The 27,842-nt window shown below is 44.6% G+C and overlaps 2 protein-coding genes across 4 annotated transcripts in view; one reads left to right on the forward strand and one right to left on the reverse strand.

The window, feature by feature from the left end:
- Positions 1-27,842, forward strand: part of LOC134744846 (cathepsin L-like) — a 480,196-nt gene that overhangs the window by 431,256 nt on the left and 21,098 nt on the right. The gene's annotated exons all lie outside the window — the stretch shown is intronic.
- LOC134744905 (uncharacterized) lies at positions 71-27,771 on the reverse strand. Its single transcript, XM_063678852.1, has 47 exons — positions 27,605-27,771; positions 27,326-27,405; positions 25,913-26,186; positions 25,026-25,190; positions 24,778-24,891; positions 24,154-24,217; positions 23,338-23,539; positions 21,984-22,116; positions 21,843-21,923; positions 21,678-21,758; positions 21,513-21,593; positions 21,348-21,428; positions 21,183-21,263; positions 21,018-21,098; positions 20,853-20,933; positions 20,688-20,768; positions 20,523-20,603; positions 20,358-20,438; positions 20,193-20,273; positions 20,028-20,108; positions 19,863-19,943; positions 19,698-19,778; positions 19,533-19,613; positions 19,368-19,448; positions 19,203-19,283; positions 19,038-19,118; positions 18,873-18,953; positions 18,708-18,788; positions 18,543-18,623; positions 18,378-18,458; positions 18,213-18,293; positions 18,048-18,128; positions 17,824-17,963; positions 14,915-15,023; positions 13,619-13,999; positions 12,325-12,394; positions 11,810-11,937; positions 10,296-10,360; positions 9,503-9,656; positions 8,226-8,264; positions 7,648-7,710; positions 6,834-6,869; positions 5,975-6,030; positions 5,288-5,430; positions 4,685-5,005; positions 4,280-4,413; positions 71-1,810 (listed from the first exon to the last, which is right to left on the reverse strand). The coding sequence occupies exons 1-47, from the start codon at positions 27,662-27,664 to the stop codon at positions 1,580-1,582; spliced, it is 5,106 nt and encodes a 1,701-aa protein (XP_063534922.1). The 5' UTR covers positions 27,665-27,771; the 3' UTR covers positions 71-1,579.

Here is a 27,842-nt window from a genome sequence, read left to right on the forward strand (position 1 = left end):
TCCCGGTCAATATAAGTCTAGTGAAACTAACCGTGAATCATTCAAAACTCTCATTGCTACATTGCTCGTGTCGATAGCTTCCAAGCCATAATGCGCAAGAGAGTGGCCTTCCTGATGCGCCATGTTAGGGACAGCCCCCGCAACACTGTTATTGACAATTTAGATTGTCCAATAGTTGTTAAATGGAACGCTATTCACATGGACTATAGAGGTGCTGTTGGGCTTATTTAGTTAAGAAATAGATCTAGTTTTATTGCGCTCGACCAAATGCGGTCTTGATTTCAGTCCGCGACCTAAGATCCAAATGGAATATGGGCGTTTACTAAAATTAAATATTGAAAACCTGATTCTTTCAAATCTGGACATTCTTGGGCTCATTCTACTCAGAATCGACAGCATTCTCCATCCTGCCATTAAAAAAAGGAGTCACAAAATTTCCATTCCATTACGTCACGTTTTAGTGTGATTATTTTATTCACTTGTATGTGCGTGACGCAGTGGAATGTACAATTTTCATACAAATTTTTAGGACATTTTTTTATCATCAGGATTGAATATGCTAGTGATTCCGAGTTGAAAGAACCCAAAAACACCAGGATCTGTGAGAATCAGGTTTTCAATATTTATTTTAGAAAACGCCCTTTTTTTCTCTTAGCTATATGATTTGCCATGTTTAAGTTTTTTCCGTACCGTACCAATTCGTGTCAACACATAACAGTTTATAGTCATCAGATATCTCACAAGCGTAAAAATAAACCTTATGTCAAAGCGATTAAGTTTAATTTATACTCGTCTGTCGCACGGAGTACCGCAAGGCTCTAGGCTCGGACCCGCCGCAGCCCCTACTGTTCCCAGGTATATTATAATTAGAAACACAGCCAATAATCAGCTATACATAGCGAAATATTGCCAAATTGGAATGATAAATGTATGACACGTCAAATCTAAGGCAGGTGTTAAAAAAATATTGGTATGAAATTTAATGTTATACAGGAAATTTATTTCACATACGCAAAAACATAGAGTCTGAGCAAGCTAAAGAACGGACGTTTACCAGGGGAAATCTTGTACATTTACCCGCCTGTTCCTATCTCTATCGCACGCGCATAATTAACTATATGTTCACGATAAAATGCGTATGTAAAGCATACGACCATGTCTAGGACCAAACGATTCATACATTTATGGCTCAGAGTTTGAACAAGGAATTAAGTATTGCATCCTTACCCAGGGTCTTTGGCGCTCGAAGTGAAAATAGACACAAGATAATAGTAAGGTCTGTGTTTAATCCTTCGAGCTATGACGATCAAAATTCAATTCTAAATTTCAAACCACACAGACGCTTTTTGGCTGACCTATTTAAAGCCCTGGTTAGGTACTTATCACTAAAATGAATATTCCATCTTACATGTTCCATTTTCACTACGTATACGACCGAAGGCCCGCGAACTACCAGTGGTGGCGCGTCACGCCAAGCCGGTAATCTGGCTTCAATACTGTAGGATTGTGCTCAACTCCCTCCACAGCGGGTGTCGAGGTACGGACGCTCCGCCACTACAAACTAACCACCACGAGAGGATCAGCTCTCGGAGGGGTCTTGAACCTGATTTTGATCTTTAGAATCATTATCACTGACTTTTTCACTTTCACTTGGTGTGTTGGATGGTTCGTTCGGTGGCGTACTGGACGTGTTGGAGACGTCTGTGAGGTTGGACGCGTTGGAGCTCGCTGTGGGATTGGACGCGTTGGGCACGTCGAGCGGAACGTCGAGCGCGGGCGTCATGTTTGCGTTTACGATGTTGGCTATTACCTATAAGAAGATTATTTCTTTATTTGTGGCTTTCCATCACATAAGGGTCCTTATGCTTCATGTGCAATAAGGAGCTATTTTATCTAAAATTCCAACAGAAATTCTGATACTGTATAGCAGTGGAGGTTGTCGGGCAACAAGCTGCTTAATTCATCTAGTGGTTTATCCATAGCATCAAGCCGCAGGCCGTGGAGAGATTGCTCTACGCTCGTACCATTCATTCTATACATAACTTACTTTAGACCTCACCTCGGGCGTCATGGAACTCATAGCAGTACGGAGGTTGTCAGCCAGAGAGCTGCTTAGTTCATCTAGTGGTTTATCAAGCCGCAGGCCGTGTAACGATTGCTCTACACTCGTACCATTCATTCTATATATAACTTACTTTAGACCTCACCTCGGGCGTCATGGAACTCATAGCAGTACGGAGGTTGTCAGCCAGAGAGCTGCTTAGTTCATCTAGTGGTTTATCAAGCCGCAGGCCGTGTAACGATTGCTCTACGCTCGTACCATTCATTCTATACATAACTTACTTTAGACCTCACCTCGGGCGTCATGGAACTCATAGCAGTACGGAGGTTGTCAGCCAGAGAGCTGCTTAGTTCATCTAGTGGTTTATCAAGCCGCAGGCCGTGTAACGATTGCTCTACACTCGTACCATTCATTCTATACATAACTTACTTTAGACCTCACCTCGGGCGTCATGGAACTCATAGCAGTACGGAGGTTGTCAGCCAGAGAGCTGCTTAGTTCATCTAGTGGTTTATCAAGCCGCAGGCCGTGTAACGATTGCTCTACGCTCGTACCATTCATTCTATACATAACTTACTTTAGACCTCACCTCGGGCGTCATGGAACTCATAGCAGTACGGAGGTTGTCAGCCAGAGAGCTGCTTAGTTCATCTAGTGGTTTATCAAGCCGCAGGCCGTGTAACGATTGCTCTACACTCGTACCATTCATTCTATACATAACTTACTTTAGACCTCACCTCGGGCGTCATGGAACTCATAGCAGTACGGAGGTTGTCAGCCAGAGAGCTGCTTAGTTCATCTAGTGGTTTATCAAGCCGCAGGCCGTGTAACGATTGCTCTACGCTCGTACCATTCATTCTATACATAACTTACTTTAGACCTCACCTCGGGCGTCATGGAACTCATAGCAGTACGGAGGTTGTCAGCCAGAGAGCTGCTTAGTTCATCTAGTGGTTTATCAAGCCGCAGGCCGTGTAACGATTGCTCTACACTCGTACCATTCATTCTATACATAACTTACTTTAGACCTCACCTCGGGCGTCATGGAACTCATAGCAGTACGGAGGTTGTCAGCCAGAGAGCTGCTTAGTTCATCTAGTGGTTTATCAAGCCGCAGGCCGTGTAACGATTGCTCTACGCTCGTACCATTCATTCTATACATAACTTACTTTAGACCTCACCTCGGGCGTCATGGAACTCATAGCAGTACGGAGGTTGTCAGCCAGAGAGCTGCTTAGTTCATCTAGTGGTTTATCAAGCCGCAGGCCGTGTAACGATTGCTCTACGCTCGTACCATTCATTCTATACATAACTTACTTTAGACCTCACCTCGGGCGTCATGGAACTCATAGCAGTACGGAGGTTGTCAGCCAGAGAGCTGCTTAGTTCATCTAGTGGTTTATCAAGCCGCAGGCCGTGTAACGATTGCTCTACACTCGTACCATTCATTCTATACATAACTTACTTTAGACCTCACCTCGGGCGTCATGGAACTCATAGCAGTACGGAGGTTGTCAGCCAGAGAGCTGCTTAGTTCATCTAGTGGTTTATCAAGCCGCAGGCCGTGTAACGATTGCTCTACGCTCGTATCATTCATTCTATACATAACTTACTTTAGACCTCACCTCGGGCGTCATGGAACTCATAGCAGTACGGAGGTTGTCAGCCAGAGAGCTGCTTAGTTCATCTAGTGGTTTATCAAGCCGCAGGCCGTGTAACGATTGCTCTACACTCGTACCATTCATTCTATACATAACTTACTTTAGACCTCACCTCGGGCGTCATGGAACTCATAGCAGTACGGAGGTTGTCAGCCAGAGAGCTGCTTAGTTCATCTAGTGGTTTATCAAGCCGCAGGCCGTGTAACGATTGCTCTACGCTCGTACCATTCATTCTATACATAACTTACTTTAGACCTCACCTCGGGCGTCATGGGACTCATAGCAGTACGGAGGTTGTCAGCCAGAGAGCTGCTTAGTTCATCTAGTGGTTTATCAAGCCGCAGGCCGTGTAACGATTGCTCTACGCTCGTACCATTCATTCTATACATAACTTACTTTAGACCTCACCTCGGGCGTCATGGAACTCATAGCAGTACGGAGGTTGTCAGCCAGAGAGCTGCTTAGTTCATCTAGTGGTTTATCAAGCCGCAGGCCGTGTAACGATTGCTCTACACTCGTACCATTCATTCTATACATAACTTACTTTAGACCTCACCTCGGGCGTCATGGAACTCATAGCAGTACGGAGGTTGTCAGCCAGAGAGCTGCTTAATTCATCTAGTGGTTTATCCATAGCATCAAGCCGCAGGCCGTGGAGGGATTGCTCTACACCGCTCGTGCCGTTTACATCTGGAATTTATTAGTCATTATTAGTTTTTACAAGCATTATTTTATTAACTTTACAATGTTACATATATGTTTTGCAAAACAATTTTCAATCACTTGTCTTTCCCATCACGGACCAATGGTGTTCTGGTCCTTTGGGAGGCGTGCGCGGAGCCGAAGTCAACACTTAGAGGCCCTTTTGACACTAATGAAATGCAAGGGGTACACACGAGCGGATGCTGCCCAGCACCTAAATGTTAAAAGTGGCAAGCTAAAAATAAACTAAATTACTTACCATCTCCCTTATCCTGATAGCCCCAGAAAGGCGTGAACTCCTCACTGCCTCCTTCACCAAACGAGTTCTCCTTAAACGCTGCGCTATCGAATTCCTTTTTAAACGCATCACTCGTAAACGTGGATTTCGCGAACGCGTCATTAGCGAAGGCGTCATTAGCGAAGGCGTCAGACTTAACGAAGTCGTCGTTAGCGAACGCGTCGGATTTGGCGAACGCGTCGGTATTGGCGAACGGGTCGATAGGAGCGCCGAACGCGTCGGCGGAGAACTGGGCCCAGCTTTCGCCCGCCATGTTGGATTCTTCGAACGAGCTTTCCCATGCTGGAAGAGAGATTTAATATTATAAACACTATATGTAAACGGTTTCTTAATCTAGTTTTTTTTTTACCAAATCTTATTGAAAATGCAAAGATTTGGTCGTTGTCCTTTTCATCCGCGTCGTCTTGCCTATCTCTGTCCTCTTCCATCCCGCACTGTAAACTTACGGCTAACAGGTGCCAGTATATCGTGCTCGGTGGCTCTCGTCTCGCCGTCATCGTCGTCCTTTTCACCCGCGCCGTCTTGCCTATCACTGTCCTTTTCCCTCCCGCACTGTATACTTACGGCTAACAGGCGCAAGGACATCGTGCACGGTGGTCCTCGCCTCGCCGTCATCGTCGTCCTTTTCACCCGCGTCGTCTTCCCTATCTCTGTCTCTTTCCTCCTCCGCCTCGCCTTCGGGCGCGTCGTCCCACATGTCCGATTGGCTGCAGAATATAAAATCAAGTTAATTAAGACTTCGCCAATTTTACAAATAGATGGTCAAAATATGTGGCTTTCCATCAGAGAAGGGTTCTTATACTTCATGGGACCATTCTATCAGAATTTCAGGTAAAAAAGGTCCTCATTGCACTTGAAGCATGAGGACCCTTCTGTGATGAAATGCCACGTATGATGTCGATAGTATGGAAAGATTTACAGTTTTCTATGAATTTTCAGCGTCCTTTCAACTTTTTTGTGTCCCATCAATTGCATTGTATTTTGAATCAAAGACCATTATTATAAAGTTGAACTTTCTTTATTATTAATTGCAAGGCGTTACTGAAAACGCTAGCTTCTTTTGTTCACCACAAATTCTAATTTATTTTAATTATATTGAGTGGCAATCTTTCTATCGGTTTTGAAGAGTGTGGGTAATACAAAATTGTATCACATTTTTAAAAACGAAGCTAATAAACCAAGATAATAATATTAATAATAGAACATTAATATATTTGTGTAAAAAAATAACTAAGAAACTGTCACACTCACTCGCACATGCGATTGTTCAGCTCCATAAACTTATTCATGTTGGCCGACGACGCAACCTGAAAAAAAAAAAGAATTTAGAACACACTCGATCAAAATAAAACAGTAGAAACTCTTTACATTGTACCCACACCGACTAATAACACTAGACCGCCAATCCCCTTGTCCAGCGCGTAAGAAAAAGGCTGCTAATTTTCGTAGTCGACATCTAGCGTTAAATAGCGGAGTTATCAGAACTGCACCTAGACACTAGATGTCGCGACGAACGAAAAGTCTAATGCTCAAAAATTTTAAGCTAATATTATAACCGGAACTCTATTTTAACTCCTTCCGCTTGTAATACGAATCAAGAATCAAATGTTTTATTCGCGTCTAATTATTAATTGTTGTGTTTGTTTTATTTGTGCAGTGAAACCTGGATAAGTGAGTTAGTAAAAATACGGAAATTTATCTGCAATAAAGTTCAAATTAGAGAGGTCACAGATTGACGTTGTATCAGATACAGAGGTAAATTCCTATAACATTCTAAAAAAACAATTATGCAAATGTAATCTATTAAATACAGTCTCAGTAAAAGAGGTAAAATACACTTTCTGTCTCAATAATAGAGGTAAATGTGGCTATAAAATCGAAACAACTAATCCCAGTTATAGAGGTTTGTTTAATCACACTAACAGAGGTAATTAAATGCTAAATTGTTGGGACCGCACCATGAGTCCCAGCTATAGAGGTTTCCCACTTATCCAGGTCCCACTTAACCAAGTTTTACTGTATTAGTTGTAAATTGTTAAGCAATACATGCGCTGGTCAAGGGGATTGGCGGTCTAGTGTTATTAGTCTATGCCTAATTGCCCACACATACCTCACTAAAATCTTCATCGGTGGCGAAGCCGCTATACTGAAGGGAAATAGAAGAATAAGTTTAATAGAAGAATATTAAGCTTATAAAAATATGGAAGTCGCACGTGAAACAAGACTTTGAGGTAAGGAACAAACAATGAATTACCGCGCGGAAGTTACTCTGTCGTTTTTAGAAGCAACGCTTCTAGCTATGGGAAGTTAAAATGACAAGTATATACAGGGTGGCAAACTGAGCAAATTTTACTATGGGACCAAACACGAAATCGCAAAAAAAAAATTACCCTCCCATAGAAAATGGACCAGCCAAAATGTATGAAACAGCCAAATTTTTTTTTCTCGATTTCGGGGTTGGTCCCATAGTAAAAGTTGCTCAGTATAATCCCAAAACCTCCCTGGCAACGGGAATGCACTTAGTTTTTTGCCACCGTATATAAAAGATAGAAGTAAGGAATTGAGTTACCAGACGTATCTGAATCGTTAAATTTTATATCGACACTACTTTGAAAAATTCTTGTTCTGTCAATCAAAAGAAAAATGTGGTACAGATGTAGTGTATAATTATTTTCCATCATATTTTCACGGAAACGTACGAACGTGTCTTGCTATTTCAGTCAGTCTCGGTACAAAAAGTACTGACGTTGACTGAACTAGCATGACAAATACGAACGTTTCCGAGAAAATACGATGAAAAACAATTATACACTACATCTGTATCTATGTATGGGATACGAGATTTTTTCAAAGTGGATATTATACTTTTTATATTAAGCACAATTATTTATTCATTAACATTATATTCGCCTCATTTTACTTACATTTGTATTACTCACATTTGAGAGATTGTATAGACGACTCTCCACCTCGACCATGCCTTCCGGCTGAAACGAAAGCTTATTAGCTTTACACAATGTACATATAAACTTCATCAAGTAGTCAATATATAAATAACCATATAATATAAAAATAGAAATAACTATCCAAAGTCCGTTTTTTAAGTCAGTTAAATTGATCTAATACTTCTTACAGTTTCACTCAAATTAATTTATATGTTAAGAACGATAGATCGTATAAAGTATAAACAATGTATATATGCTTGACCAGGAATATATGATCACGCGCCATGTTGCGGAATTTCACCGGAACTAATTTTTTCATACTGTCACCCTATACATGTAAATAACAGCGCCCTCTTGACAATCAAATGATTATATATGTTGCACGTGTGAACAGTCAACAACAGAAGTTGCTAAGCGGGCGAGGTGTTCAAAATGATCTTGACGCGACTTTATTGTTAAGAGAATAAGAGCGTGTCAAGGTAATTTTGAACACCTCGCCCGCTTAGCAACTTCTGCTGCTGATATTATGTTGATAATTTAGACAATTCAAAACTTACCTCGACTTCATACGTGTTTTCAGAGGGGTAGTAACCGCCCTGAAAATGAAAAAAATATTAAGTGTAAGTTGAATATTTAACTTACAAAACTACTTTGATAGTTTTGTATTGTATTGTATTTCGGGCGATTTTCCGCAACTCGACGACTAGCGCCTATTTTGCGTGACCTTTGATAGTTTTATACTGGTATATATTCCTAATGTATCGATGGACAAAATAACGTTTTATTATTTGACAGCATAAGAGTCCCCGGCAAGCTCGGTTTTTTCATACAAACGTAGTTCCGCTCTCATTTTAAAACTAGTAGCTAGATTGCTCTGAAACTTTGTACTTACAATAGGATAAGGTATATCTATGTCTGTAATTAATTTATGTAGCTTCAGATACCATAGTAAAAAAATACAGCGAATTTAAGTTTTTTATACAAAACTTTCTTTTGCTCTATTTCGTTTGTGGAGGGGACGGGAAACCAACCTTCGATACTTGATGACCTGCCGACTCCAATTTTGAGTTTCTTCTTTCCGCACAAATAAACTTTATTCAGTTCACAATTCACAGGGCGGCATGGAGTACTTTTTCACATGATTTTGAGTTTATTTAGATGAGAGCCAATTTTAGGCTCGCGCGCGGTGATAGGTTTTTGTGGCACTGGCGGTTGGATGCGAGGAGTAGGGGATAGGAAAGTATGTTGCCAGGTATAAATATATAATAGGTGCGTTCGAGTGGTGTGTGTGAGATAATAAAATAAACTTAAAACTAATTAGAAAAATGTATGAAATATTCACAATGGCGTTGCCAGTTTGTTTTATCAACTGGAGCTATATTAACTAATTTGAGACTAGATATACTTCATGTCATTGTATGTGCGAAGTTTCATTACAATCCAACACGTAGTTTTATAATGAGAGCGGAACTACGTTTGTATAGGAAGGTGCGATTCGGCCGAGCTTGCCGGTGACTAATAAGCAACATGAATCATAAATGTATGTCAATAGGGTTGGCAACTGTCAAAGGTTTGCAGAGATGGCGCCATCATAGCTTGCCCCTTTTTGTATGAGATTTGGCTTTTTGGCTTGGAGGATTTGGCATCCAGGGCATTAAAAAAACAAAAATTTGACACAATTCTAGGGATTGACAGGGCAAGTTATGCTGGCTCCATCCGCTAATTATTTCGACCGGCCAACCCCATTTAAAAGTGCTTGTTGCTAGGCCTATTTGAATAAAAATATATTTTGACTTTGACTTTGACTTTGACTTTGTCAGTATTGTATACGTACCAGTGGCGTATCAAGTTGTTTAATAATCGATTCTATGGAAGATGACGCCCATCGTTCCGCGGCTGGAGTCCGTTCCTCTATCTCGGGGGCTAGCGTCCGCAGCAGCAGCACCACGTGGCCCATGTAGCCGGCGCGGGGGCTGCTCGCCGTTCCCCTGCACCAAAATATCCATACTATCCAGACTAATATTATAAATGCGAGTTTGTCTGTCTGACTGTCTGTCTGTGTGTGTGTTACCTCTTCACGCTTAAACCGCTGAACCGATTTAGTTGAAATTTGGTATACAGATAGTTTGAGTCCCGGGGAAGGACATAGGATACTTTTTATCCCAGAACTCACCCCTCAAGGGGGTGAAAAGGGGGGTGGAAATTTGTATGGGTAATCAATAACCGCTGAACCGATTTAGATGAAACTTGGTATGAGGATAGTTTGAGCTGTGGGAAAGGATAAAGAATAACTTTTATCCCCGAAATCATCCCTTAAGGGTGTAAAAAATGGGGTGCCCGTACCCAAAGGGTAAAAACGGGACCCTATTACTAAGACCCCACTGTCCGTCTGTCCGTCTGTCTGTCACCAGGCTGTATCTCATAAACCGTGATAGCCAGACAATTGAAATTTTCACAGATCATGATGTATTTCTGTTGCCGCTATAACAACAAATACTAAAAAGTACGGAACCCTCGGTGGGCGAGTCTGACTCGCACATGTCCGGTTATTTTATTAGATTGACATTGTATTAACATCTCGAAACCTTGTAAGTGATACAAAGTTTAAACAAATGTTAATAAGTTACCTATTCGTTTCATTTTCTTCATAAATGTCCATTAGTCTGTTGAATAAGTCGCACTCTTCCAATATCTGTAACAATAGTTCAGTATCAATTTACCCGCTCTTTTCTGGGTGACCATTTGAGCAATCGCAAATCTTAATGCAAAGATGCGAGACCCATGATGAAGAGTTTATTTATTTAGTCGTATGGAATATTACAATTCATGGTCGCTTTACAAATTTACAAATTAATATGTTCTTCACCCAATGGGCTGCGTTTTCGCTTAACTTAAGTAAGTTCAGAAGATCTCCTGTGTACTTCCTTTTAGGGCACTCGCGGACAATGTGGTAAATGGACTGTACAGGTGCTCCACAGTCGCACTTCGGTGTATCTCGCCACCCATACTTAAATTTAAATTCTCCGGATCGCCCGCTTTCAGTGCGGAGTCTATTTAGTTGGCACCATTCCTGTCTCGGCGCCGAAAAACCTTGCTGTTTGTGGGTGGGATCGTAGCTGGCATGGGATGCCCTGGGCAAGTTAGCAATCCAGTCCTCTCTACATTCCTCTTTGATGTTAAAGCTGCTCTAAGTTCCTGTGCCGTATTGTATGGTGGATGTTGGGATTTTAAGCGTAGCCTAGGCGGACAGAAAAATTCCGAGAAGCCGGGCAGCTTTGGATTTGCAGAAATTTTGTTTGTTTCCTTTAGCAGGGTTTGTTGTCTCCTAAGACGAGACGGAGCAATGATGAAGAGTTAAAGGTGTTGTTCAAGTGGACATAAATTAGGGAAAAGGATTAACAACAAAGTCCGAATGATCAACGATGGACTATTACTAGTAGTCTACTAGTACACTCTGAGACGAAAATCGTCTTATAGAAAAAAAATGACATGAGTTTAGGTGTAAAGCTTTGATTGGAATAAATAGGCAAGATACTAAATTACAATTATAGTACAAAATTGTATTTCTTCGTAGGTTGTTACGTTTTTATAAGAATTTCCGCGAGGTAGTAAAAAATACGATTTTCATGATATTTTTTTGAATACTTCCAGTATTATTTAAGTAAAGGTTACAGTTAATTTTGAAACAATGTAAGAAAGAACAATGCAGAAGAATTATAAACAAAGATCCAATATAATTGATCTAAATCTAAAGTTATAGTTTTCCCCTAATTTTCATTTCCTATTGACTGCTATTATATTGCACACAGCTGTAGATACACTCTGCAGACCATACAAAATATAACAATATTTATATGTAAACTTTGAGGCAAAAAATTAATTCCGATTGTAAAATAAATTGAAATACTGGCATTATTACGAAACTTTAACTATGCCCGAAGAACAACGATTTTTTTTTTCTCCATACACAGAGTGACCCACCCTGGAGCGTACGTCGCGATTCTACAGTTTATTGTTTTCTGTGTTTATAATTACATTAATTATAATTGGCTTTCTAATTCTATTATAGTTTTTTTATATGTATAGCGTTGTTGGTTTTCCATGTACCAAAATAAAATAAAATAAAAATATAATTACTTACGTGACGGGCGTACTGCGTCCTGTAAGCGCGGTTAGACAGCGCGTTTCGGACCATAACGAGGACTTGCGCGTGAAGAAAGTTGTTGTGCGGGTGCGCGAAGAACATGTCGATAAGAACCCCTGGAGTACCTGTCAATGGTAAATTGTTTGAGTTTAATGTCAAGGTCAAACCAAATTGGCAGTAAATAAGAACCAAAATAACTATACTCATCCTTTTTTTTTGGGTGCTAGTACTTGTGTAAGACAAAGATAGTATGATTATCTCTGTCTATGTTTGAAATGAGACAGTCCTTTGACAAACTATGCTTATTACATCCACTAAATAAAGCTTACTCAGTTATGAAAACTATTATACTTAGATGCAAAACATTTATAACTTAGGGACCAATATTTATGATAAACGCACAAATGAATGCCCTGACCACGATTCGATTCAATAAAGGGTTAATATATATTATTTGAATGGCTTTCTTAGTAAATACCATTTAGAATGTTTACGAAAAAGTTAATACTTACCTAGTGTAAGCATAGTGGAAGCCACTTCATTCACCTCCGAGCCACATAATGCCGCCAGCAACGCTGCAACCTGACAGACAGACAGAGATGACTGATGAATAAAGAACACCGCAAGAAGAAATTAATATCACGGAAGAGTCAAGATATAATCTTGTGTTAATTATTTACGACATGGTTCGACATTTGGAGGTACAATTGCGGCTATTAAAGCAGGGACCGGTCCGGTATCCCTTTCCAGGGTTTTGGAAGGGGTGTTTCGGAAGGCTTTGCTTACCAAAGCCGTTGCTAACTAAAACCCTTTCATTAGGCTTCTTAAGCGCTTCATAATACGGGTCAGCAGATCTCTTTTCGAATGTCTGATACCCGTTCCTAAAGGAGCCCACTGACTATCAGTCCGCCGGACGATATCGGCCTGTCAGTTGTTCGGAACTGTCAAATTTTTGTTCTAACTGACCGGCCGATATCGTCCGGCGGACTGATAGTCAGTGGGCCCCTTAAGCGCTAATCTCTTTAACCACGGTCTGCAATAAATATTTCAATTTTAATTTAAGGGGTATTGTTTATAATGCGTATATAAGCCATTTTTAACTTTCCGTTCATAAAAATAGAATCAATATTACTAAATTTATGTTTGTAAATTTAAATTGAAGGACTGGGTGTCTAGCGCGTTGACAGTACAAGTGTCATAATTTTTTAAATTAGGAAGGGGATACCCTTTCATTGTAGCGGTAAATCTGAAAGGGAAACCCCTTCCTAGAGCTAAGCAAAATGAAGGGGTAAACAATTCAAAGGGAAAGCAAATCGTTGGGGCTATTCGATAAACGACTAAGCCATTTAAAGGCTTTTTCTGGGAAGGAGTGGACGGGTCCCTGTCTTAAAGTTGGCCATTTTATATAACATAGATTTGATAGTTCTCTGAAAACACCAGTTGTGGATATTTGAGATTTCTAAAACTTGTTGTGATTTGCCATTTAGAATGACTCACTTTCTAACCTTCTTAACTTCAGTGGGTTGGATCCTTTTCTCAAAAACCGGCCCAAAAAGGAAAAAATCACGTTTGTTGTATGGGAGCCCCATTTAAATTTTGTTCTGTTTTTAGTATTTGTTGTTATAGCGGCAACAGAAATACATCTTTGAAAGTTTCAACTGTCTAGCTATCACGGTTCATGAGATACAGCCTGGTGACAGACGGACGGACAGACAGGCAGCAGTCTTAGTAATAGGGTCCCGTTTTTACCCTTTGGATACGGAACCCTAAAAATTGCCAGGATAGGAAGGTACATCTATATCTAACCTGTAGACGCGCCGCGCCCACCGCCACTCGCGGTGCGGGAGGAGGTTTAGGCGCCTCCGTCGGTACTTCTGTAGCCGACGTTCCTTTACCCTCCGCCATCGCCTCGGTAGATCCCTCAGACGGCTCGGCAGGTTCGTCATTAGCCTCTGCGGGTGGCACCGGTGCCTCGGCGGGCGGTGGTGGTGGCGGCGGTGGTGGCGGTGATGGTGGCGGTGATGGTGGTGACGGTGGTGGTGAGCCGCCGCCCCGCTCGGGCGCGTGCAGCTCGGTGGTGACGGCGTCCCCCGCGGCCCCGGCCGGGACGGTGACCGCCGCGCCCCCGCCTCCGGCCCCGCCCCCGCCCCCGCCGCCGTCCGTCGGCGCCTCCCATAATGATGGCTCCTGAATCGATACGGAATTAGGAACGCCATTTTCCTAAAGGCGACCCAAAAATGTAACCAAACGGGTATTTAGCTCTCGCGCGACGCCTTTTTCCGAGGCCCATGACGATGACGATGAATTTCAATGAATAATTTTCAAATAATTTTACGGTTCATGTCGCGCGAGTGACTAAAAACGAGTGAGTCTAAACCGTAAAATTATTTAATGTTAGTCTCACAACAGTTTAAATTCAATTAAATTCGAATAATTTTTAACATACAAATAAATGCGCATGTGACTCCTCTGGAGTTGCAGGCGTACACAGGCTACGGAGACTGCTTAACATCGGGCGGGCCGTATGCTTGTTTGCCACCGACGTAGAATAAAAAAAATAGAACTAAAAATAATTAAAAAAAAACTGAGATATTTCCAGCAAACATAACTAAACACCATCTCCGGAGACAACTTTCTATAAAAAAATCACACTCATATCGGTAATTTGAGAGCTATGATAACACAACAAAAACAGACACGTGTTTAACTTATAACGCCCCTTTTTGGATCAGGCATTAATACGTAATAACAGTTCATACCAAAGCGTGATAATGCCTACGATTCTGAGTAAGAAAAACCCAAAAAAAGTTCTAAAAAAAGAGTTTGTAGTAAAAAAACAACACACATCACACAAGTGCGAGTCGGACTCGCCCACCGAGGGTTCCGTACTTTTTAGTATTTGTTGTTACAGCAGCAACAGAAATACATCATCTGTGAGAATTTCAACTGTCTAGCTATCACGGTTGATAAGATACAGCCTGGTGACAGACAGACGGAAAGACGGACAGCGGAGACTTAGCAATAGGGTCCCGTTTTTACCCTTTGGGTACGGAACCCAAAAAACTAGTATTCAAATCACATAACACATAACACTTAACTTACATGCATATAAGGTTCAGGCGCCTGCAAGAGCGCCGTGTGCAAAAGCGGCAAATGCGGTGCCACTGCCAACTCCACACTGTTCCGAGTGCTGGACCCTCCTGACCCACCCCTATTAACAAAATAGTTATTTACAATGCATGTGCTCGAAAAGTGTGTTTCCTACGGAGCCATATCATGCGGAAAGTACTACTTTTCCGCACTAGTGCTTTTTGTTTTCAATTTTTTAATAATTCAACTTATTTGCCATGATATGTTTTTTATTTACTCGCACAATGCATAGTAAAACATTGTATGATACACGTGCGTAAAGATGATTTCCGCACTTGTTGCATAAATAGCTATTACGATACAAGTGCGGAAAAGAGGAAATTCGAAACGAGTGGCGATAAATTAAAACACGACCGCAGTCTAAGACTATTGACAGGTATCATTACAGGTCATAACACTCTCAACAGACACCTTAAGATAATGGAAATCAGCAGAGACGCCTCCTCAAAAAATAAAATAAATAATCAAGATCAAGTGCGGGTAACCCGCGCGGCAAGAAGATGTTGATGCAATTCCTCGCCAGTCTGTCTGTGACCACGAACGTAACGTCACGTTCGAAACGTCAGGCCATAAATAAACATAAGTTTGTACGCGATTAAGTCCCGTATTCATTTTAAATTATGAGACGCCTCCTGTCCACATTGTGGTAAGAAGGAGACTAGCTTTCACTTACTAGCAGAGTGTATTATGTATGCGGCATCGCGATATAATATATTCGGTAGAGACACGCTGAAAGAGAATGAACTAAAGGATGTCGAACTTAAAGATGTCCTTCTGTTCTGCAGGAAAACAAGAAGATTTGAGGAGAATAGTGTGGGAATGCCGCCGGGACAGTAACCTGCAGCTCCAACTTCAGGGAACTGGGCTGAATGAACGCGACACGTGATCGACAGCCCGCCTGCCTCCGGCCGGGCGTCCCTACACTACATCTACATCTACAGTGTTTTAAATCGACACGAGTTGCGAATTACCTATTCGCACGTGTATCGTACAACGTTTTACAGTACATATGGCCCTTTAAACTTTCGACATATGCACGAAAAGTGCTCTTTATGCACTAGTGCGAGAAAGTAACACCATATGTACTGTAAACACTTTTTTCTACTCGTCGAGTATAATCTGTGTATTACAACTTCACATGCAACACTACAACCTTACTCTTTTCAACGTTGGATAGTCTATGGCACTTCCGACTCAAGCATAAGAATTTTATCGATACGGTTTAGTCAATTATAAAAATTTTGAAAATAGAACTTCATACATTTCGAGGAGACTCGATTCAATGCATCTGCTTTGTGATTGGTTGGCCAACAAAAACATTTTATTTTATGTTGTAGCAAAAACAATTGCTTCATAAGTCAGAAACGCGCATGTGACACCCTTCATATAGCAACATCCATACCCTACGAAAACCACTTAGCGTTGCTTGTTAGTCTCCATAGGCTACGGTGGCCAAAATCGAGAAAAAAACTGTCTTAAAATTGAATTTAGCAAGGAGCAGGTACCAGGGCCTCATGAGTTACGAGGAGGTGTCGTTGACCAACCCGCCGGGAGCGCCGAGCCCGGCGGCCGGGGCATCGGTATGAACTGTATGAAGGTATCGCGGGCCGCGGCAGCTCGCGTATCTTAGCTGTATACTTTTGGTTTGTTTACCTATATGATTCTACTAGTTGAAATTATTATTTTTTTGTCTCGTAGAAAAAGTATTGTATACAATAGTGATATAATCAAGCTTTTCAATCTCGTACCTTAACTTAAGCAACTCAGCAAGCTTCGTTGCTTAAACACGGTACTCGACTGAAAAGCTCTCTATTATATCACGATTGTATAAAATACTATTATAAATCAACTACAATATTTGAAAACGTTTTAACCCGTTAACCGGCAAAGACGTCCATAATCGTCTTTACTTGAAGTACAAAGTTTATTTACAAAAGCTGGCACGAATGGAATGAACGAAACGAATCGGGTTCCCCTCATCTGGCAGAATATTATTTGTCAGAAATACATTTCGCATAACACGTATCGCAGAAAATTTTAAGTCGAATAATACTTTCGCATAAATCTATACTAGTCATAATAGTCATTTCGCATAAAATTCATTTGGCAGAATTAAGTGGGTTAGGGTAGGGCTTTCTGCCAAATAATATTCTGCAAAAAGAAATTCTGCAAAGTAATATTATGCGAAAGGTATTTCTGCCAAACATTTCTGCCAAGTAACATCATGCAATACAAAAATATGTCAAAAAATTTTCTGCAACACAATAGGGAACCAAACGAATCATATCTGTCATTGTGTGACCGACACATATATCGGGTACAGTTAGATACATATAGTGAAAGCCCCCATTTTATTGGTTTATCTGATACACACAGATATATTTTTATTCAATCATTCATTCCATTCGTACCAGCTTTCGTGAATCGATCCACCCTAATACTTTTAAGGGCGCTTCTTAGTGAAACCATGTGAAGATTGTGAATAATAGACAAAAAAACCGGCCAACGCCAACGCAGAAAACGGCAAAAAAATCACGTCTGTTGTATGGGAGCCCCACTTAAATATTCATTTTTTTTTGTATTTGTTGTTATAACGGCAACAGAAATACATCAACTGTGAAAATGTCAACTGTCTAGCTATCACGGTTATGAGATACAGCCTGATGACAGACGGACAGACAGACAGACAGCGGAGTCTTAGTAATAGGGTCCCGTTTTCACCCTTTGGGTAGGGAACCCAAAAACCTCTCAAAGAAAACATATTCCTAATCTTAACAATTCCGATAAAAAAATCGTTAGCGCGATGTAGGCTATGCCGCTTCGGGTTCAGCGCCATCTAGCGTGATATTAGGTAAACTTACTGTTCAGAGTTGTAGTCTAGGTCCTCCCGCATGGCCAGCAAGAGCCTGGCGCCGTGCACCAGCGCGTGGCGCCGCGCCGCGCCGGGGCTGGTGAACATGCCCTGCAGCAGCGCGCCCACGCCAAGAGGAGACGTCGCCATCTAGCGTGATATTATGTAAACTTACTGTTCAGAGTTGTAGTCTAGGTCCTCCCGCATGGCCAGCAAGAGCCTGGCGCCGTGCACCAGCGCGTGGCGCCGCGCCGCGCCGGGGCTGGTGAACATGCCCTGCAGCAGCGCGCCCACGCCAAGAGGAGACGTCGCCATCTAGCGTGATATTAGGTAAACTTACTGTTCAGAGTTGTAGTCTAGGTCCTCCCGCATGGCCAGCAAGAGCCTGGCGCCGTGCACCAGCGCGTGGCGCCGCGCCGCGCCGGGGCTGGTGAACATGCCCTGCAGCAGCGCGCCCACGCCAAGAGGAGACGTCGCCATCTAGCGTGATATTAGGTAAACTTACTGTTCAGAGTTGTAGTCTAGGTCCTCCCGCATGGCCAGCAAGAGCCTGGCGCCGTGCACCAGCGCGTGGCGCCGCGCCGCGCCGGGGCTGGTGAACATGCCCTGCAGCAGCGCGCCCACGCCAAGAGGAGACGTCGCCATCTAGCGTGATATTAGGTAAACTTACTGTTCAGAGTTGTAGTCTAGGTCCTCCCGCATGGCCAGCAAGAGCCTGGCGCCGTGCACCAGCGCGTGGCGCCGCGCCGCGCCGGGGCTGGTGAACATGCCCTGCAGCAGCGCGCCCACGCCAAGAGGAGACGTCGCCATCTAGCGTGATATTAGGTAAACTTACTGTTCAGAGTTGTAGTCTAGGTCCTCCCGCATGGCCAGCAAGAGCCTGGCGCCGTGCACCAGCGCGTGGCGCCGCGCCGCGCCGGGGCTGGTGAACATGCCCTGCAGCAGCGCGCCCACGCCAAGAGGAGACGTCGCCATCTAGCGTGATATTAGGTAAACTTACTGTTCAGAGTTGTAGTCTAGGTCCTCCCGCATGGCCAGCAAGAGCCTGGCGCCGTGCACCAGCGCGTGGCGCCGCGCCGCGCCGGGGCTGGTGAACATGCCCTGCAGCAGCGCGCCCACGCCAAGAGGAGACGTCGCCATCTAGCGTGATATTAGGTAAACTTACTGTTCAGAGTTGTAGTCTAGGTCCTCCCGCATGGCCAGCAAGAGCCTGGCGCCGTGCACCAGCGCGTGGCGCCGCGCCGCGCCGGGGCTGGTGAACATGCCCTGCAGCAGCGCGCCCACGCCAAGAGGAGACGTCGCCATCTAGCGTGATATTAGGTAAACTTACTGTTCAGAGTTGTAGTCTAGGTCCTCCCGCATGGCCAGCAAGAGCCTGGCGCCGTGCACCAGCGCGTGGCGCCGCGCCGCGCCGGGGCTGGTGAACATGCCCTGCAGCAGCGCGCCCACGCCAAGAGGAGACGTCGCCATCTAGCGTGATATTATGTAAACTTACTGTTCAGAGTTGTAGTCTAGGTCCTCCCGCATGGCCAGCAAGAGCCTGGCGCCGTGCACCAGCGCGTGGCGCCGCGCCGCGCCGGGGCTGGTGAACATGCCCTGCAGCAGCGCGCCCACGCCAAGAGGAGACGTCGCCATCTAGCGTGATATTAGGTAAACTTACTGTTCAGAGTTGTAGTCTAGGTCCTCCCGCATGGCCAGCAAGAGCCTGGCGCCGTGCACCAGCGCGTGGCGCCGCGCCGCGCCGGGGCTGGTGAACATGCCCTGCAGCAGCGCGCCCACGCCAAGAGGAGACGTCGCCATCTAGCGTGATATTAGGTAAACTTACTGTTCAGAGTTGTAGTCTAGGTCCTCCCGCATGGCCAGCAAGAGCCTGGCGCCGTGCACCAGCGCGTGGCGCCGCGCCGCGCCGGGGCTGGTGAACATGCCCTGCAGCAGCGCGCCCACGCCAAGAGGAGACGTCGCCATCTAGCGTGATATTAGGTAAACTTACTGTTCAGAGTTGTAGTCTAGGTCCTCCCGCATGGCCAGCAAGAGCCTGGCGCCGTGCACCAGCGCGTGGCGCCGCGCCGCGCCGGGGCTGGTGAACATGCCCTGCAGCAGCGCGCCCACGCCAAGAGGAGACGTCGCCATCTAGCGTGATATTAGGTAAACTTACTGTTCAGAGTTGTAGTCTAGGTCCTCCCGCATGGCCAGCAAGAGCCTGGCGCCGTGCACCAGCGCGTGGCGCCGCGCCGCGCCGGGGCTGGTGAACATGCCCTGCAGCAGCGCGCCCACGCCAAGAGGAGACGTCGCCATCTAGCGTGATATTAGGTAAACTTACTGTTCAGAGTTGTAGTCTAGGTCCTCCCGCATGGCCAGCAAGAGCCTGGCGCCGTGCACCAGCGCGTGGCGCCGCGCCGCGCCGGGGCTGGTGAACATGCCCTGCAGCAGCGCGCCCACGCCAAGAGGAGACGTCGCCATCTAGCGTGATATTAGGTAAACTTACTGTTCAGAGTTGTAGTCTAGGTCCTCCCGCATGGCCAGCAAGAGCCTGGCGCCGTGCACCAGCGCGTGGCGCCGCGCCGCGCCGGGGCTGGTGAACATGCCCTGCAGCAGCGCGCCCACGCCAAGAGGAGACGTCGCCATCTAGCGTGATATTAGGTAAACTTACTGTTCAGAGTTGTAGTCTAGGTCCTCCCGCATGGCCAGCAAGAGCCTGGCGCCGTGCACCAGCGCGTGGCGCCGCGCCGCGCCGGGGCTGGTGAACATGCCCTGCAGCAGCGCGCCCACGCCAAGAGGAGACGTCGCCATCTAGCGTGATATTAGGTAAACTTACTGTTCAGAGTTGTAGTCTAGGTCCTCCCGCATGGCCAGCAAGAGCCTGGCGCCGTGCACCAGCGCGTGGCGCCGCGCCGCGCCGGGGCTGGTGAACATGCCCTGCAGCAGCGCGCCCACGCCAAGAGGAGACGTCGCCATCTAGCGTGATATTAGGTAAACTTACTGTTCAGAGTTGTAGTCTAGGTCCTCCCGCATGGCCAGCAAGAGCCTGGCGCCGTGCACCAGCGCGTGGCGCCGCGCCGCGCCGGGGCTGGTGAACATGCCCTGCAGCAGCGCGCCCACGCCAAGAGGAGACGTCGCCATCTAGCGTGATATTATGTAAACTTACTGTTCAGAGTTGTAGTCTAGGTCCTCCCGCATGGCCAGCAAGAGCCTGGCGCCGTGCACCAGCGCGTGGCGCCGCGCCGCGCCGGGGCTGGTGAACATGCCCTGCAGCAGCGCGCCCACGCCAAGAGGAGACGTCGCCATCTAGCGTGATATTATGTAAACTTACTGTTCAGAGTTGTAGTCTAGGTCCTCCCGCATGGCCAGCAAGAGCCTGGCGCCGTGCACCAGCGCGTGGCGCCGCGCCGCGCCGGGGCTGGTGAACATGCCCTGCAGCAGCGCGCCCACGCCAAGAGGAGACGTCGCCATCTAGCGTGATATTAGGTAAACTTACTGTTCAGAGTTGTAGTCTAGGTCCTCCCGCATGGCCAGCAAGAGCCTGGCGCCGTGCACCAGCGCGTGGCGCCGCGCCGCGCCGGGGCTGGTGAACATGCCCTGCAGCAGCGCGCCCACGCCAAGAGGAGACGTCGCCATCTAGCGTGATATTAGGTAAACTTACTGTTCAGAGTTGTAGTCTAGGTCCTCCCGTATGGCCAGCAAGAGCCTGGCGCCGTGCACCAGCGCGTGGCGCCGCGCCGCGCCGGGGCTGGTGAACATGCCCTGCAGCAGCGCGCCCACGCCAAGAGGAGACGTCGCCATCTAGCGTGATATTATGTAAACTTACTGTTCAGAGTTGTAGTCTAGGTCCTCCCGCATGGCCAGCAAGAGCCTGGCGCCGTGCACCAGCGCGTGGCGCCGCGCCGCGCCGGGGCTGGTGAACATGCCCTGCAGCAGCGCGCCCACGCCAAGAGGAGACGTCGCCATCTAGCGTGATATTAGGTAAACTTACTGTTCAGAGTTGTAGTCTAGGTCCTCCCGCATGGCCAGCAAGAGCCTGGCGCCGTGCACCAGCGCGTGGCGCCGCGCCGCGCCGGGGCTGGTGAACATGCCCTGCAGCAGCGCGCCCACGCCAAGAGGAGACGTCGCCATCTAGCGTGATATTAGGTAAACTTACTGTTCAGAGTTGTAGTCTAGGTCCTCCCGCATGGCCAGCAAGAGCCTGGCGCCGTGCACCAGCGCGTGGCGCCGCGCCGCGCCGGGGCTGGTGAACATGCCCTGCAGCAGCGCGCCCACGCCAAGAGGAGACGTCGCCAGCGCCACCAGCGCGTGCGCGGTGCGGGACCTGCCAATACGGAATAATACGCTAAACTCTGCATAGGTGGCATCAGTTGCCCATTGCCCACCTTATGAAAAGGTCAAACCTATCCTAACCGTATCATGAAGTGATCAATTCTAAAATGGCATTTCATAAAATTATCAAATTCTATGATCTGGGGCCCGTTTCTCAAAAGCTTGTAGCTTACATGTGGTAGTCCCTTTCTAACAAAAGCTGTCAAAAAGTGACATCCGCTTGTATTACGAGTTACAAGCTTTTGAGAAACGGGCCCCTGGCTACCTTTACGAATAAAAATATTTCTATTTGATGATTTGATTTCTGATGGGTCCAAAACAGACAGCGGATCGGGCTCTGGAACCTTCTCAGAAGACCTGAACATGTCAATCACCACACCGCTAGGAGCCCATAACTCGGTATTCCAGGCGGAGTGCATGGGCATCATAAACGCGGCGGCTGCCATCACTGCAAGGAAGGTAGTAGGATCCTCCATCCGCATACTCTCCGACAGTAGAGCAGTCTTGATGGCTCTAAAAAGCCATATAGTCACATCCAAACTTATACACGAATGCCACGAACGACTAATGGAGGTATGTCATAACAATAAGATCACCCTACAATGGATCAAAGGACACAGCGGATCCCGGGGTAACGATGCTGCGGACGAGCTTGCCAGGCAAGGATCGAGTGCGGGAGCAATTGGCCCAGAACCGATCCTCCCGATACCGTTTAGCAAGGTACGTTCAATGCTGCTGGCACGTACAGGGAAACTACACACAGAACATTGGCTAAACCAGACTGGATGCAGACAGGCCAAACAAGCCATGCCTGGCATCAACGGAAAGCTCACAAGGGTGCTCCTTCAATTAGGAAAGACCCGACTGAGCATGGTAACCAGTGTCATAACAGGTCATGGACTATTTAACAAACATCTTTTTATAACAGGTGTCACAGACAGTCCCCTATGCAGAGGATGCATGGAGACAGAAGAAACAGCCTCTCACGTGGTGCTGGAGTGCAGCGGAGTGGCCCCATACAGGGCAAAACATCTCGGATCCCCGAGAGACCTCCCCGAGGTCCTACTCAACATCAAAGGTTTGATAGGTTTCCTCGAGGAGCTGGGCTGGCAGGACTAGCCAACCCCCATGTCACGCAAAATAGGCGCCAGTCGTCGAGTTGCGGAAAATCGCCCGAACTACAATACAATACAATATTTCTAGTTCTAATTACCTTGTAATCCCGGCAGGCGAAACCTGGCTATAATCGGCCACACAGCCATTAAGGATGATGTCAGTGAGCAGAGCGGCGGCATTGGCGGCGGCAATGGCGCGAACTCGCTCCGCCGCCCGCTCCGCTTTAGCCTCCGCTTCCGCTTCAGCCTGTGCGTTGTCGCCCGTCGCCTGCTCAGATGCCGGTGGGTCTACTCGTACTTCTACAAGATGAAATATGTGACAAATTTTTGCTAAACATTTTAATTTAATTATTCGCCTGCAGGTTCGCTCGAACAAAAAAGGAAACTTGTCTTTAAACATTTTTAAATTTAAGTACCTAACCCAGACGCGTTTTTTATGACGGACACATTTTTTTTTTCTAAATAATTCCATTAGTCCTTCGTATACAAAGATAATGTATTTCGTCTATCTATCAGTTCTGCGTTATGTATCAATAATCATGATTACTTTATTTTTCTTATATGTTTTCATAAAGGAACAATATTATATGCCGCAAATAAATAAATAAATTCTAAATAAATCGCATTTATATAGCTTATTTCTTACGATTAGTTGGTAACACTTTTGTAGATAATAAAACTAATTCATTGTGAACCGATCAAACCCACATTTTCATTTCAAACTTAGATATTTCAAAAACGATTAAACCAATATTGATGAAACATGTCTAAGAACCATCGCTAGATAACCTGCTTTCAAATAAAAAAAAACGCATTCAGAGCAGAGCAGATACACATGGCAGAGCTATAGTGCCACAGGCAGACAAACACACATAGCGATAGCGGTCAAACATTTAAAAAGATGTAGAACGAACCTTTATCTTGCGCGTCCAAGTCTCCTTTTTCAACGGCCTCCTTCTCAGCTTTCTCGCTTTCCTCCTATCAAAAATCAAGATATGATTTTCAAAAGCTTTCATTTTGTTTCACCTGTCCCGTTGTCTGTAATTAAATCTTGCAAGGTAAATTAGACCCACTTCCCAATATCTGATTGAGGTGGAACTTCACATATTAATGTAATTTGGATGACATCATTGTCATCTTAAGTGGCCATTGCAACCCTGTGATAAAACAACGCAACCTCATGTGTTTGGGATTGTTAGAACTATTTTTGAGTATTAGTTGACTGTTGAACGAAAAATACAGACAGCAATAGAAGCTTGTAACAAAGATAAAAAGACAAAAAAGTTATTAGGAGGTAAAGTTACATTGCTCGCAGAACTGATGGCCGGTGGGGCCGGAAGGTTCTGGAGTGGCGTCCGCGTACCGGAAAACGAACTGCCGGTAGGCCTCCAACGAGATGGAGCAACGACCTGGTGAAGGTCGCGGGAATTCGGTGGTTGCGAGCGGCACAGGATCGGTCGGACTGGCGAGCCTTGGGGGAGGCCTATGTCCAGCAGTGGACGTCTATCGGCTGACATGATGATGATGATGAAAGTTACCTGTTGGCCCTTTTCTAACTCGCAGGGCGGCGCGCGCGGCGCGAGGGGCGGCGGCTCGTGCGTGCCGCAGATGATCGCGATTAGGGCTTCGAGGAACTGGTGCTCTTCTAGCCACTGTGGGAGAAAATATACATTACACAAAATTGAGAAGGTATCAAAAATATTATTTAGTAAAAATAGTTTTATTAATATTTATTGCAACGTTGAGATTCATTATATAACATTGGCACCTGCAAAAGCAAACCTACCTCCATAATGAGCTTATTGAAAAGATCATTAAGCCGTATGAAGCATTTCAGCGCGTCCAACACCGCAGAGGTGTGCAGATGCCGCAGCAGATTGGGTAGGAAATCACGCCTCGCCTTAAGGAAGTCCAGGACGCGGAGGCACACGATGTGGTATAAGTACCAGTCCTGTATCAAAAATATATATGCAACGAAAAAATCAACAAACAGCAAAACTTTGTATGGAAATTTCCATAGAAAGTGACCAGTTTTTATTGCTTTTGATAGTTATTTAGTAAATTCTTAAGCGAGGTTTAGACTAGCAAGAACTTCCATGCAATTTACGTTACATTGCCGGCTATTAGGTAAACTGCATTCAAAAGTTTGATCAGATACCGCAATGTAATGAAAACTGCATGCAAGTTCTTGCTAGTCTAAACCTCGCATTATATAAGATATTTAGGCACTTGACTAAATAAATGAGATCCACCATTTTAGTTCTAAGAAAAGATATATACAGTGGTACTACGTAAACAAAATTAATAACTAGCATAAATCTAAAATAGACCCTTGAGGCATTGTACCAAGGATGCTGGCGGCATTTCCTCGCTGTATCGCAATGCTGATACGTTGTGCGAGGAAGCCGCCAGGTCTTCGGTCACCAGTTATGTCAACCAGACGCTTCTCGATTTCTGCAAACAACTTGTGCGCGTTGGGACCACATGGACCTAGAGTTTCAACTCCAAATGGAACGAAATGATACTCTCTACTGAGGCTCTTATATTTATTACGTTCTAAGACAAAATATCAACATTGAAATGTGTTAACTCTGAGAATATTTGTAAAGTAAACAAACTTGATATCACAACCTGAAACCAAGTACTTTTTAGTTAACTAATTACTTTTCTCACCTGTTTAGGACTTCTGTCAAGCAACATCTCAATAGTTTTACTAAAGTATGACGCCAGCAGCGGGTTCAGCGGAGGATCCCTATTGATGAAGTCACAGAGCCTGTGCATCTGCACCGTGTCCATGGACAGCCGGTCCGAGAGTGTGGGGAGCTGGGATGTGAGGACCTCACAGGCTATGGTGGCGTGCCGGTATTGAAGGCTGAGCTCTACATTCCTGGGGGGCTCCTCTGTGATGAGTGTTACGAGCTCGGCTAGGATGTCAGGCCGTGTAAGGCTGAAATAATTTATTTTATTTAGAAATACTGACAGAGACCCAAAACAATTAATCGAAGCTTATTTAACAAAATTTTATTTAACACAACAGAGGCTAACTTACGCCCACATGAAAAACATATAGAAGTCTAATAAAAAAAATATTTAAAAACATGGAAGATTAGCTAAAACCAACCAAATGTGTTGTTTTCAAGCAAAAGGTACCACATTGTCGCTAGCCTTAAGGACGCTCTGACAGGTTTTTCATATAAAGATACAAGCAATTTTCGTCCTATAGTAAGCGACAAGGTACCTTTTGATTGAAAATATCACAAATATCATTTCAATGCAATAATAAAACCTGCACTGAATTTATCCCTATGGCCAATTACCCTCCAGGGCCATGTAACCTGTTACGGTAAACTAGGTACAGCATTTGGCAAAAATCACACTTGAATAATAACCCTAAGCATAGCAAATTAAAAAAAAATGGATTAGTTTGAATGAGACAAGTTTCTAAGTCATACAAGGGTACTAGAAAATAAGTTGTTATTGTGTTTTATTAGACCATAATTTAGCCATGTATGGAATCCAGAAATGATATAGTTTTATCTTTTTAAAACACCCATAAATTAGAAATCCTAATTAAAGTGTGAAATCCAGGCCTTTCTGTTATCCAAATTATGGGGATGATATAGAATTTCCGAAAACAAATTACATTAAATGTATAATCTAGATGTGTGATATTTTTCCAAGGTCCGTATATGTAATATATGTAATATATATCTGGTATGCAAATAAAGATCTCTATCTTTCTATCTCTCAATGTTTACATTTGCAATGATAAGAGAGTGTAGTGATTATAAGGCTTGCGCATTTATTAAATTAAAAGCTAATTGCATAAAATCATATGATTTGTATTGACATTCATTGCACTTTGTTTACATTCTTTGTGTTGACTGAGAAATGCACATTCCTTTAAGCCAAAATATATACAAAATATTTAAAAATGTTATTAGTCCTTATTTAGTTAACCAAAACTAATAATTTTAGGAAAACTTTTTAAAACTAAAGATATAGACCAGTTTAGAAGCTAAACAGCAAATATGACATAGTTTGGTAGACATCAGCTGATGCTCAAGTGAACCAATGAGTACTCACAACTGTATGAGTGCCTTGTTATCCGCTTTGCACTCCTGCAACACATCATCTGCCTCCAGCACCTGAGTGAGCGTCACGTTCTGAAACACGTCAGATTACTCATCATCACGTCACTTCACAACTTCATGCCTCCACAACACCACACACACCCGCCTTCCACGGCCACCGGCCCCCACAAACCACCTCCGGTCGTAAAACGGGGCGTAAAACTCACAAATCCGCCGCAAATACAAGTCATCGCTCCCTTCATAACCATGAATTTTTCAACTATATACGCACCTCTTCTTTGAGCAAGGAATTTAGCTCCCTCACAGCTATATAGTTCCCGCTCCAGAACATGATTAAAATTAATAAGTACTGATTATTTAATTACTTTAGATCCATAGAAAACTTAATTATTTTACGGATTTCAGCGTTTCTTTGATAAAGTGCAACGATCCGTTTTCTCGTCTGACAGCACAGCACCAGTGTTGCCATGTTTTGATTTTTATTTTTATTCGATTTCTGAGTCACGTTC

Source organism: Cydia strobilella, chromosome 10 (assembly GCF_947568885.1).
Source record: "Cydia strobilella chromosome 10, ilCydStro3.1, whole genome shotgun sequence".
NCBI classification, from domain to species: Eukaryota; Metazoa; Arthropoda; class Insecta; order Lepidoptera; family Tortricidae; genus Cydia; species Cydia strobilella.

Coding starts and splice junctions, on each gene's coding strand:
- LOC134744905 (XM_063678852.1), bottom strand. CDS start 27,664: ATGTTCTGGAGCGGGAACTATATAGCTGTGAGGGAGCTAAATTCCTTG. Junction 19,779..19,862: donor CGGCGCGGCGCCACGCGCTG/GTGCACGGCGCC, acceptor ATATCACGCTAG/ATGGCGACGTCTCCTCTTGG. Junction 19,284..19,367: donor CGGCGCGGCGCCACGCGCTG/GTGCACGGCGCC, acceptor ATATCACGCTAG/ATGGCGACGTCTCCTCTTGG.